Here is a 13,104-nt window from a genome sequence, read left to right on the forward strand (position 1 = left end):
AGAGCTTTGACGGCTCCGCAGGACACTTTAGATTTATTAAGTGAAACAACAGATGATATAATTACACATGCAAAACTAGGCACATTGCTAAAGGATTAACACCCTTTAATCTTTCTAATGTGTTAAAAAAGCATAACACTTGAGCCCTTGTTAGGACAATTAAACTTGCTAAAGACTCTCCTTGAAGGATGGTCATCAGGTTTCCATACAATGTAAGATCGAAACTGCCCTACAGCAGGCAGTAATGTTTACTTCAAGACACGCATTGAGTTACAGTAGTCTGTTGTGCAGCACCAAGTATTAAAACTGAAGACCTTTATAACCCGGTACTCAGCTTGGCAGTATGAGGTGCAACCTTTGACAATCTGCACAGTCGTTCCCACTATTAATTTTAAAAAGAGAGAGAAAAGGGTCAGTTTGAAAGCCCTGTGATGCCAGCCCATAAAATCAGTACCATGATGTTAGGTTGGCATGTATAGTCTCTGTTCATTATTGCTCAGTGTTCCAAAAGCCAGTGTGCCCAATATCAATAGGTTCATTATTATGATTTTTTTTCCACAAGCACAAGAGCAAAAACATCAGTGGAGCTAAATTCTAGTCTATTGCATTCTGGCTTGTAGTCTATTGCACTCTTTATTGTATACATTATCTGGGTTTTGCTTTTCATTTGTAATATTTTCTGTATTGTATATAGTATATGGGGTGACTTTTTTTGGTCTGCATTGTCTTTCAGTTGTTGTACACTGAGTCCTGTTGTGTTGTTCTGAATATCTTATGATGACTGATAGCATTGTTTTGTATTGTAAGCAAAAAAAAAGAGCAACAAATGAACAAATAAATAAAGGAGGCATTTTTACTCCCAACAAGGGTCCCATTTGCTTTGCCTACAAGTCTCAGTGGGATACGCTGAGAAAAATATTTGTGGAAATAGCAAAGAACAGCTTTAAAAAATAAATGTAAGAACGAGAACATAAGAACATAAGAACAAGCCAGCTGGATCAGACCAGAGTCCATCTAGTCCAGCTCTCTGCTACTCGCAGTGGCCCACCAGGTACCTATGGGAGCTCACATGCAGGAGGTGAAAGCAATGGCCTTCTGCGGCTGTTGCTCCCGAGCACCTGGACTGTTAAGGCATTTGCAATCTCAGATCAAAGAGGATCAAGATTGGTAGCCATAAATTGACTTCTCCTCCATAAATGAGTAGTACAGCTCGGCATTATTCCTCAAATGAGAGGGCAAGCCAGCATTCCACTTAGCTTTGTTATGATAGGAAACACATTTAACACCTACAAGAAAAGATGTGCCCGCCTGGAAACAGCTCCCAAAGTAAAATCCTCCTTATCCATGTTCCTAGTCCCTGATTTATGGGCCTGTCATTTCCAGTCTCCATTCCTGGTAAATAACTATCCAGCATTGCCTGTCAGCCATGCTGTATTAAAAGTTTCAACATGAGACATTTGTGGTTTTGTACATTAGGTTTCCACTGCCTCGCCAAAATCTCTGGAAGTTCAGTTTCTGAAAGGGTAGTGAATGCATCTCATTTCTGTCTGCGCCCATGAAAAAGACAGCATAGATCAGATGCCATTTTACACACCCTAGAAAAGGGCCCAGACAGGAATCCTTGGAATTAGGGTGACACAAACATGTCTCTACTTTCATCTGGGAAATGATGAAGGGAATGGGATTATGGGTATGGATAGAGTCTGATTTTGAAATGCATTCTGTACCTCTTCAACAGCTCTTCCATCCACTTTTCCTTCATTATGGGCTGGCAATCAAAACAGATGTTACAGATGCCCTGTGTTATATATTTATTTTATTTATTTATTTATTTTATTAGATTTTTATACCGCCCCATCCCCGGAGGGCTCTGATATAATGTGTGTTTTGGCCAGTGTTACAAGGAAGACACGGTTGATTTACTGCTTAAGACTACAGTGAAAACAACACAAATCACATCTTCAGTTTGAAGAAGAAGAGTTGGATTTATGTCCCCCCTTTCTTTCCTGCAAGGAGACTCAAAGGGGCTTGAGTCTCCATTCCCTTCCCCCCTCACAACCAACACCCTGTGAGGTAAGTAAGGCTGAGAGAACTCAGAACTGTGACTAGCCCAAGGTCACCCAGCTGGCAAGTGTTAGAGTGCACAGGCTAATCTGAATTTCCCAGATAAGCCTCCACAACTCAAGTGGCAGAACGGGGAATCAAACCTGGTTCCTCCAGATTAGAGTGCACCTGCTCTTAACCACTATGCCACAGCTGCTCATCCCAGCCGAGTCATTTTTCTAAATGAAGGTTGCCTTCAGGACTTACATTTTGCAACTTTTCGAATGTAGCAGTATTGCCATAGGTGGTCTATAGTGCACTCAAATGGCTGTTTAGCACACGAGTCATCAGGTCTAACAGAATCACAGCCATGGCATACAGCACCTCCAACTGGGGAAGACAAATGGAAAAAGTAAATCTTGAAGAGCCCCCTAGCCCCAGACATATGGGTCACACACAGCAGTGCCTAATATCTGCTTCAAAGGTTTCTCAGAACAGATGACTAAGGAAGGAGAGAGTCATGGTGCTTTAAAGGAGGATACCATAACATCATTCAAGAAATCTTCCATGAACCCCTTCCCATCCTCCAAAACTAATCTAGCTTTGAACAAGTATTTTGGAAAGCCAACCTTAAATTCTGATCCTTTTCTGTTCCAAAGATAAGACACAAGAACCTCTGTAGCAGAAACAAATCTATAGGCCAATTTTTATCATTCCACATTTAACTTCTTGTCTCCACATCTGTGTGGATTTCTTTCTGCAGAAGGCACAATAATGGATATGTCATTCCCATCAGCACCTCATGTTCCGAAATACTGTAGGACCACAATTTCCCACATACTTTGTGCCCAATTTCTAGACCAGGCAACATGCAATTGAACATGAAAGCATAAGAACATAAGAACAAGCCAGCTGGATCAGACCAGAGTCCATCTAGTCCAGCTCTCTGCTACTCGCAGTGGCCCACCAGGTGCCTTTGGGAGCTCACATGCAGGAGGTGAAAGCAATGGCCTTCTGGCGCTGTTGCTCCCGAGCACCTGGTCTGTTAAGGCATTTGCAATCTCAGATCAAAGAGGATCAAGATTGGTAGCCAGCATAAGAGCTACTACTTGACTGTGTTAGCGTTTAACACAGAGCCAGGAAGATCCAGGTTAAATTGCTTCTCATGCGTGAAGCTAAGGGACAATTTACACTTTACACATAACTAAGCCTCATCTTTTAAAAAAATGAAAAGTAATCTCACTAGGATGAGACTTTTGCCTTTCCATGTTTGGATAATACTACATTTGGGCTCCAGCAGCCTAAGCAGCAGAACCCCCACCCAACAACAAAAAATTCACGAACTGAAACATATCCCCCACCCATACACATTGGCCTTTTTGTCCTTTAAAGGGCAGCATGGTCCATGAACCCTGCAGGGAGAAGTGGTTATTCCCCCCTCCCCCTTGCAGCCCTGATATGTATGAATAGCTCGCATATCTAAAATTCTGCTTTAAAGACAGAGATCCACAATCTTCATATCCCGTCTACTATAACCTTCAGCTGACAACATGCTCAGATCTTAGACCCCTTCCGCACATGCAGAATAATACACTTTCAATCCACTTTCAATGCCGATGGATTTTACTGTGAAATAGCAAAATCCACTTGCAAACAATTGTGAAAGTGGATTGAAAGTGCATTATTCTGCATGTGCAGAAGGGGCCATACAGGCATGCTCTGTTCCATTTCTAGGTATTCACATCATTGGGTTGACACATCTCCTACTGAGAAGCTAATAGAAACTACCCTAAAGAATAGTATAAAGATCAGAAAATACACATACACACAATAATTAGTTCTGAGTTTTGCCCAGGACGCTGCCAAACAGTTTGACAACTGTCATACAAAACAAGCAGTATTTTCATACATTATTCCCAATATGAGCCTATGATACCATTCTATTTCTTGTTCTCCACTAATCTCTAACACCATACTACATCAATATTACCAACATGCCCTTTCAGAGTCCATTGTAATCTTACTGAAATTGTCCCATCCCTTAAATTGCAACAATTTCACCGTTCTTTTCTTCTAATGACCCACCTATTTCTATGAAAAGTATCACTAAGACACAAAGCAGCAGAATAGTGTTCATCTGAATTTTCATCCTGGAAAACAAAAATAAAGGTAGGATAAAAAGAACTTATCAAGTCTGCAAAGCACCCATCAACAGATTATGGACAAAGTCAAGTCACATAACCTTTAATGGCATAAAGAAAAAGTAACATACAATATAATTAAACTTCAAAATAAAATCTACCTTCCATCTTGGCTATGTTGGCATTAATATTGCAATGGAACAGGTAAAACCACCAGCCAGACAAGAAAACATAAAGTTAAATGAGCTAACAGCCAGACTCTAGATGTAGCCAATTCCCTGGAGGAACCACGAAGTCTAAGGTACAGTGCACTGATCAGATAAGCCAACCAACCACAACCATTTACTATTAATTTTTTCCTCAGCTCCACATCTCAGATTTTGTGTGTGGTTCAGAAGCTTCCTTCTTTGGATTGAAGTTAAGCCTTGCTGTTTTCTGGATCAACACCATTTCTCAATAAAAGAAAGCTTTATTGGAACCTCCTTATGAGGTTTGGGGTGGAGCAAGTCAAGGGGTAACCTGCCCAGACGTGGGCTTATATGGCTTGCGCCCCTGGCAGCAGTAGAGTCTTCAGGAAGTGGCAACCGCCCATCTGGAATCCCACAGCTGCTCCAGCGTGCGATAATTTTTCATCAGCAGGCATGCTGTAGAAAAATTTAGGTGTCTGGGGGACAGCACTCGGGCTGCCCAGCACACAGATCAGACCCCCATGCTGCGCCATACGCTTTGTTTGCCTTGAACCAATTTTGTTAAATAAAATGGCTATGGCCAATTTTTACCACACAAGAAAGCATGTTGTACTCAATTTATTGTAAGTCTAGGAGGGTTCTTAGCTACTTCCCTCAGACAGCAAAAGAAAGATCGACAGATTTATAAAGGAAAGCGAAATCTGGCAGGGCAGAAGGAAGGCAGTTGTTTTGGTCATTAAAACCACTCTAGTTTATAATTTCATGTTTATCCAGTGGAGCTGTGGATGCCTCTGAAATAGAAACCATATGAATAGAATATTAACATGTCTTCCATGCTGTAAATAGCAACGCTTATAATCCCATGTGACATCCAATTGCCTAGTAGTGGTCCTCATTCTGGACAGAAGTCATGATGAAGCTTTCATGTTATAATGACCTTCTCTACCTTCTTCTTTATTCCAGCTGCGTAGACCTTTAAGAGAGCCCCACAGACTGGATATGGACAGACATGACAACTTTCTGAAGATACTGGTATCTGCATTCCACTGACTCACAAGTATAGTTTTCAAATTTAGTGATCAAGATTGTATAAAAACAAGCAAAATAATACTTACACAGACACTTGGAACTCGCCAGTGGTTTCAAGTCCAAGAGTAGAGATTTTAAGAACTACTCCTGACCTCCGTATGTAACAACACACAGGACACACAAATCAGAATATGACCTCCCTACTGGATCTTGTTGTATCATCTTAGTCTGATAGATTTCTTTTGCCACTACACCCTTAACATACATAACTACTCATGATGTCCAAACATCTACACAATATAAAAACTGTACAATACCAAAACCATTTTATAGAAGAAGCTACATCTTTGATTTCAATTGAGAATGACTTATTGGGAAACACAGGTCTGTTCCTCCTCAATAGTTTTCTTTTTTAATTCAAGGCTTGAGCTACATATATTTATTTAGTTAATGCAACTCTCACCCTGTGCTCATCTATTCATAGGACATGCTAGTTTTCTTCCCACCAAACTTCTTCAGCTAAGACAGCAGGATCGGTCAGAAAAGAATCAACCTTCAAGCAGCAGAAAATACTTGCCAAAACAACTCCCACAGCAGCGTGATCTGAATCTCAGCAGACACAGTCTGTACCGCTGCTTTGAAGAATGTGTACCAAAATGCTGCCTCTGCTCCCCAAATAATAGAGATCAGGCCAGTGGAGAAATCAGCTGACCACCTGAAGATGAGAGTGATCAAAGCATGTGGGAATGTCCGAAACAATTCATCCTGACAGCATCACCATCTCATTTTGATATTAATATTAACTAAATGGAATGAACTACGGACACTAATAGTTATTTACTGTGGGCTTGCTTAGCTACTTTCATGCATTCCTATCCTTAGAATTAAGAACTAGAATTAAGGCAATTAGGATTTGGCATACTTTCAACACACAGAAATCCACAAGAATGTTGACTTCCATTTTCACCAGACTATCATTAAAAATCAGTTTGTTGTTTCATGCAAAGTGGCGACTGGGGAAGGGTAACTGCAGGAGATACCTAATGGGACGAGGAGAAAGCTGTGTTCATGTGTGTGGAAACTCTTGGGTTTTATTCTCCACCAGCTATCAATTTTCCTTAGCAACCCCTTCCCCAGCTAGTTTCCCCACTTTGACTGAGACACTCCTAGTTGACACAGAAAGCCACAGGGAAAAGAGACTGCAGAGGAAACGGGGGAGGGGGTTAAGTCCCCACACACACTTCCCCCACTAGCATCACCGTTAGAGTTCAATAGGAGGGATCCAGATTTAGTTTTACTCTGTATATCCTTATTCAGGGAAATTAGCAAAATCTGTTGCCTAACTTGATGCAAACTGAACTCGGAGAAAGTTCATTTAGTTTTCAGACTCATCTCTGAAATTTGTGACCTCTGACACAGATGTTATGGACTTGCCACATTCTTATACACCCTAGGGGATGGAATGTCAGATGACAAACCCCAGCCAATGGGTGTGCAGGACTCACACCATTCCATCCCGTCCCCGCCCACCTTCCTTCAACCCAGGAGCCCCCCCCCCCAAAAAAAACAATATGGGCAGCTCTCCTGGAGGGAAGGAGGAGGGGAGCCTCCCTCCCGTCTTGAACTCATTTTATTTTAATTTAAAATGTGCTTTAGTGCTAGTATCTAATAACTTGCTTGTATGTACTGATAGCATGAGTGAAGAGGGGAGGTATCCTTTATAAGTCAATTATAATGTACTAGGAGCAGGAAAAGAGCATAATATATGAGGGGCAGTTTGCACCACTAATTCCTTTGCAACCCCTTCTGCAGCTAGTTTCCCCACCTTGACTGGGACACTCTTAGCTGACAGAGAAAGCAACATGGGAGAGAGGCTGCAGAGGAAATACTGAGAGCATGACAAAGCAACCGCATGCTTGAAAACATTTTCAGTATCGATCATGCTGTAAAATGGACTGCTCTTCACAAGTCTCTTTGTTCCTATGTTAAATGACACACAGGAGTAATAATTATCATTTTATTATATTTGTATTCCACTGTGGACATTCATTTTTGTTTAAGTCATATACATAACTGGCTAAAATCAGATTTGATATCAAATTTCATATGATTCATCAGATTTCTGCATGGGAGATTGCAGTATTTTTGTTTCCTTCCCTAGAGTCCATTTTTTAAAAAACAGACCCAATCGAGACTGTAATATAGCCATGACTGTGGATGCCTCTTTGAATCAAGGAGAGTAATGTGTAGCTGCATAGCACATGGATCATTTGTAGAAATCAAACACCATGTTCTTGAAGGACACTGACCCTGTTCACACATCACGTGTTAGTAGTGTTCGTTCTAAGAGGACCGTACTGGATAAATAAATGCCATTCCTTTGACAATCTAGCTGAAACTTTATCAGAATAAACCAACCAGTGAATACACAGAGCTTGCTGGTCAGACGATAGATAAACAAGGACAAACTGGATTTCATTTCAAAATTACTTGTAATAGTAATTTTTAAACTATGAACTAGTTTTTCAAAATTTGTGCACAGCTCACTGCAAATTCTGGCTTGTGCTTTGGCTACTACTGAGTAGGCATGTAATGTAAAGGCAACAGGGTAGAGGTTAGAATGTGGAACTATGACTGGATGAAACCAGACTCAAATCTTGGTTCAGTTAAGACCATCACTGAACAATCTTGGACCATGGGACAATAGGGAGAATAAAGGAGAGCTGAGGAGGACTATGCTTATATCACCCTTAGCTGACACTGGAATCGCCTCAGTAGTAGTGTAAGAGCCATCAGTTTATTCAATGGGTCTTATTCCTATGGCCTTCCAGATGTCATGGACCGCAATTCCCATTAGCTCTGCCAATTGGCTATGCTGACAGGGGCTGATGGGAGACCCCTGGTTTGTTCCCTCCCATTGGCCCTGGTCCAGGCTATTGATTATCAGATATGTTCCAAAACAGTCGTCTGGAATGACAATGGACACCAACAAGTTTCTAGAAAGTTTATGAAACCTGCAGGCAAATAGCCACTATTTCATTGTCCGCTATCAAAGTTATAAGTTATTAAAGGTATCTGAAGAACTGAGTTACAACTAACGAAAGCTCATCCCCCCCCCTCCCGAAACTGTGTAAATCTTTAAGGTGCTACTGGACTCTTGCTATTTTCTAAAGCTACAACGTTCAAACACAAGTCATGTTGTTGCTTCATAGGCTGAAACTGCAATATGAGCTTTGATGGTATAGGACCCCTCAGATTCATGAAGTGCATCCTCAGTTGATATAAATACACATGCAAAACCTAGGCACATTGCTAATAGGTACAATTGACCTGCTTTTGTATTTGTAGTGGAGAAGAGATATTCTAGTTTCAGCTCTGGTCAATACAGTTATATCTGTTGGGATATTCCAACTCAGAAATGTCATACTGGAGACTGCCTTTGAAGGATGGGGTCATCAGTCTGCCGGATGTATATGTAAGACCAAAGTTGCTCTAACATGGGCAGTAATGTTCAGAACGAGGCATTCAAAGAGTTACAGTAGTCTGAAGAACAGCACCAGGTATACATTTCGTGGCTGTATTTAACAGATAATCCGGTTCTGCAGTAAAAGATGCAACCTCGTGAAATTTTGTTAATCTCCCCATCTATGAATTAAAACACACAGAGAGAAACAGGTCGGTATGAAGGTCTCACACTGCAAATCTCTTATGGTCAATAGCATGATATTTCTGTTGATCTCTGTTCATAATTGTTCATGTTTCAAGAGTTCTGCCCTATATAAATAGAACAATTACAACAATATTTTTTCTCAAACACAAGAGCAGAGAAAACAAGAGAGCTGAATTGTAGTCTATTCCTGCACTGTATATAAAACATCATGGAGTGACCTTTTTGTCTGCACTGTCTTCTAATAGTGAAACTCTCATCCGGTTGAATTGATTGATTGATTGATTGATTGATTGATTGATTGATTGATTGATTGATTGATTGATTGATTGATTGAATTTGTACCCTGCCCTCCCCGAATGGGTTGCTCATTGGCTACCTCATCCATGCTGTGTGGACACACTGTTATCATATTCTTTAATCCACCTTGAGTATCAGCAAGAAAGGTGTGCTATGCATATAAATAAATAAAGGCAAAATTATGACACACACACCCCAATAAATTTCACATATGCTCTGCCTCAAAGTGCCAAAGTTATAGATTGGAGAAAAGGTACTTCTAGAAGCAGCAAGAAGCAGCTTTTAAAAGAGCTAGGAATGGACCAGTTTTACCAGAGCAGATTTGACTTATTCTCTTGCGTTATTCCTCAAATGAAGGGGAGGGCCAGCATACCATCTAGCGTTATTTCAAGGGGAAGCATTTAACATTGAAAAGGAAAGATGTGTATGTGGAAACAGCTCCTAATGTTCTAGAATCCCTACCCATGCTCCCAATCCCTGATCTATGAGTAGGGTAATTACTAGTCTCCATTCCTGATACATAACCACCCCAATCTTTGCCTGTTCGCCATGCTACATGAGAAACTTCAGTATGAGACATTCGTGTTCTCATATGCCAGCTTTCAACTGTTTTACCAAATCTATGAAAGCTCAGTTTCAAAAATTGGTAGTAAATGCATCTCATTTCTGTCTGCGCATCATGAATCAGACTCGCAACCATTTTTCACACTACAGTTATGAAGGTAGATTTTAGGATAGGCAGAAGAAGGGAGCAGAAAAGGGCTCAGGTGGGAACATGTCCTATTTTCATCTCTGAAAGGTTGGCAGGAACAGAATTCCCTGCTTGGATACAGTGTGGTTTTGAAATGCACTCAGTACCTCCTCAAGAGCACTTCCATCCACTCTTCCTTCACAAGTTATACCCTGGCAATCAAAACAGATATTATGAACCCTGCCTTGGGTTATGCATAGGTTTTAGCCTGTGTTAAAAGGAGGAAATGGCTGATTTGTTGCTTAAGACTACATTGAAACACAAGTAATGTCTTCAATTTAACCTGGTCATCCTACCCAAGAGTCATTTGTCTGCGTAAAGTTTGCTTTCAGGACTCACTTTTCTGAAATCTTCGAATGAAGCAGGATCGCCCTCTGTGTACGGTGCACTCATATGGCTTCGTTTTACATGTGTTATCAAATTCAACATCAGTACAACCATGGCATTTGGCACCTCCAGCTGGGAGGAGACAAAAGAGAATTTCAGAGAGCTCCCTAGCCCCGGACATATGGGTCAGACACAACGGCACCTAATATCTGCTTCACAGTTTTCTCAGAAGAATAGATGACTAAGGAAGGAGAGAGTCATGGTGCTTTAAAGGAAAATACAATGACACTCACCAAGAAATCTTCTACAAAAGCCCCCAACCCCATTGAAGGTGCACTCTAATCTGGAGAACCAGGTTTGATTCCCTGCTCTGCCACTTGAGCTGTAAAGGCTTATCTGGGGAACTGAGGCTCATTCCGCACACGCAAAATAATGCACTTTCAAGCTACTTTCACAACTGTTTTTGCCATTCCGCACAGCTTCAAAGAGCCCTGAAAGCAGCTTGAAAGTGCATTATTCTGCGTGTGCGGAATCAGCCTGAGATTATCCTGTGCACGCCAGCTGGGTGACCTTGGGCTAATCACAGCTTTTCAGAGCTCTCTCAGCCCCACCCACCTCACAGGGGAAGGAGGAGGGCAAGGAGGTTGTAAGCCCCTTTGATCTCCTTACAGGAGAGAAAGGGTACAAATCCAAACTTTTCTTCTACTCTTCTTCTTCTTCTTCCAAGGGCAGCATGGTCCATGAAACCTGCAGGGCGGAGAGGTTAACCCCCTCCCCCTTGTAGCCCTGATCTATATTAGTCCACATACCTAAAATTCTGCTCCCCTTGTAGCCCTGATCTATATTAGTCCACATACCTAAAAAAGCCAGACATTCACAACCTCCATATCCCATCTACTGTAACCACTAGCTGACAGTATGCTACAATCTTATGGGTGTGCTGTGCTCTATTTCTAAGCATTCACATCACTGGTTTAACACATCCCCCACTAAGAAGTTAATAGAAACTAACCTAAGGAATAGTGTAAAGATCAGAAACTGCACATATCCACAACAACTAGTTGTGAGTATTGTCCAGGAGAAGAAGAAGAGTTTGGATTTATACCCCACCCCCACCTTTCTCTGCTGTAAAGAGACTCAAAGGGGCTTACAATCTCCTTTCTCTTCCTCTCCCCACAACAAACACCCTGTGAAGTGGATGGAGCTGAGAGAGCTCATAAAAGCTGTGACTAGCCCAAGATCACCCAGCTGGCAGATGTTGAAGTGCACAGGCTAATCTAGTGAAGGGCAACAGGTATATTTGGTATATATAATCCTGTCAAGCAAAGTTAACAAGTGGAAATCTGGATTGTGCTCTTGCTGCTGCTGCATGCAAGCAAGGCTGGAAATTCCAGCATCTAGTTCCCAGATAAACCTCCACAGCTTAACTGGCAGAGCAAGGAATCAAACCTGGTTCTGCAGATTAGAGTGCATCTTCTCTTAACCACTACGCCACCGCTGCTTCAGGAGACTGCTGAACAGTTCGACATCTGCTGGACAAATCAAGTAGTATTTTCAGACATTATCTCCAAGACAGGCATATGAAGCGATTCCACTTCCCATCCCCCATTATCGTAATTTCTAACTCAAGCATCATACTAAATAAACATTGCCAACATGGCCTTTCTGAGTTAATCATTCTCTTAACTCTCCCTTACACTGTAACGATTTCACTGTTCTTCCCTTCTTCTAACGACCCACCTGTTTCTAAAAAAAGGTTCACTAAGACCCAAAGCAGCAGAATAGCGTTCATCTGAATTTTCATTCTGAAAAACAGAGAAAGGTAAGATAAAAAGAACTTATCAAGTGTGTAAAGCATCTGCCAACATATTGTCAAAGGCTTTCATGGCCAGACTCAGCTGGTTGTTGTGGGCTTTCCAGGCTGTGTGGCTGGTAGATCTTGTTCCTAACGTTTCTCCTGCATTAGGAACAAGATCTACCAGACCATGGCCACACAGTCCAGAAAGCCCACAACAACCATCTGCCAACAGATTATGGATGAAGGTCACCTTCTGTCTTGGCTTTGTGTGTGCCTGCGTGTAAGGGGCTGTCAAGTTGTAGCCAATTTATGGCAACCCCGTAGGGTTTTCAAGGCAAGAGTCTAGCAGAGATAGTTTGTCATTGCCTCCCTCTGCATGATGGCCCTGGTATTCCTTGGTGATCTCCCATCCAAGAACTAATGAGAGATGGCCCTGTTTAGCTTCTGAAATCGGACAAGTTTAAGCTAGCCTGGCCCATCTAGGTCAGGACTTTGTCTCTGCAACATTGATAATCATATTACAATGGAAAACTGCCAGCCAGAGAAGAAAATATTAGCTGAACGGGCTGACAGCCAGACTCTAGATATGGCAGATGCATTGGGAGACCCACAAAATCTGGCACAGTGCGCTGATCAGATAAATCCATCCAAGCACTCCCTTTCAGTGAAAACAAGTTGACAGACTTATAAAGGGATGAGAAGTCTAGCAGGGCAGAGAGGGAAGGCCGTGGTTTTGGTCATTAAAACCACAATAGCACTTAACTTCATGTTGATCCAACACAGCTGTTGACACCTCTAAAATGGAAACCACATGAACAGAATATCAGAATTTATCCCACGTTGTAAAGATAAAAGCTTTT

The 13,104-nt window shown here is 41.7% G+C and overlaps 1 protein-coding gene across 1 annotated transcript; it reads right to left on the reverse strand.

The window, feature by feature from the left end:
• Positions 1–248: 248 nt before the first annotated feature.
• Positions 249–4,204, reverse strand: LOC125442003 (prostate stem cell antigen-like). The gene is made up of 3 exons (XM_048513093.1): positions 4,129–4,204; positions 2,311–2,433; positions 249–382 (listed from the first exon to the last, which is right to left on the reverse strand). The coding sequence occupies exons 1-3, from the start codon at positions 4,190–4,192 to the stop codon at positions 249–251; spliced, it is 321 nt and encodes a 106-aa protein (XP_048369050.1). The 5' UTR covers positions 4,193–4,204.
• Positions 4,205–13,104: the final 8,900 nt, after the last annotated feature.

This window comes from Sphaerodactylus townsendi, linkage group LG12, assembly GCF_021028975.2.
Source record: "Sphaerodactylus townsendi isolate TG3544 linkage group LG12, MPM_Stown_v2.3, whole genome shotgun sequence".
Classification (NCBI taxonomy): Eukaryota; Metazoa; Chordata; class Lepidosauria; order Squamata; family Sphaerodactylidae; genus Sphaerodactylus; species Sphaerodactylus townsendi.

What these genes read in the sequence shown, in the direction of transcription:
- LOC125442003 (XM_048513093.1), bottom strand. Translation starts at nt 4,192, where the DNA reads ATGAAAATTCAGATGAACACTATTCTGCTGCTTTGTGTCTTAGTGATA. An exon ending in GATACTTTTCATAGAAATAG is followed by an intron (nt 2,434 to 4,128) that starts GTGGGTCATTAG and finishes TGTCTTCCCCAG; the next exon opens with TTGGAGGTGCTGTATGCCAT. An exon ending in CATTCGAAAAGTTGCAAAAT is followed by an intron (nt 383 to 2,310) that starts GTAAGTCCTGAA and finishes TAAAATTAATAG; the next exon opens with TGGGAACGACTGTGCAGATT.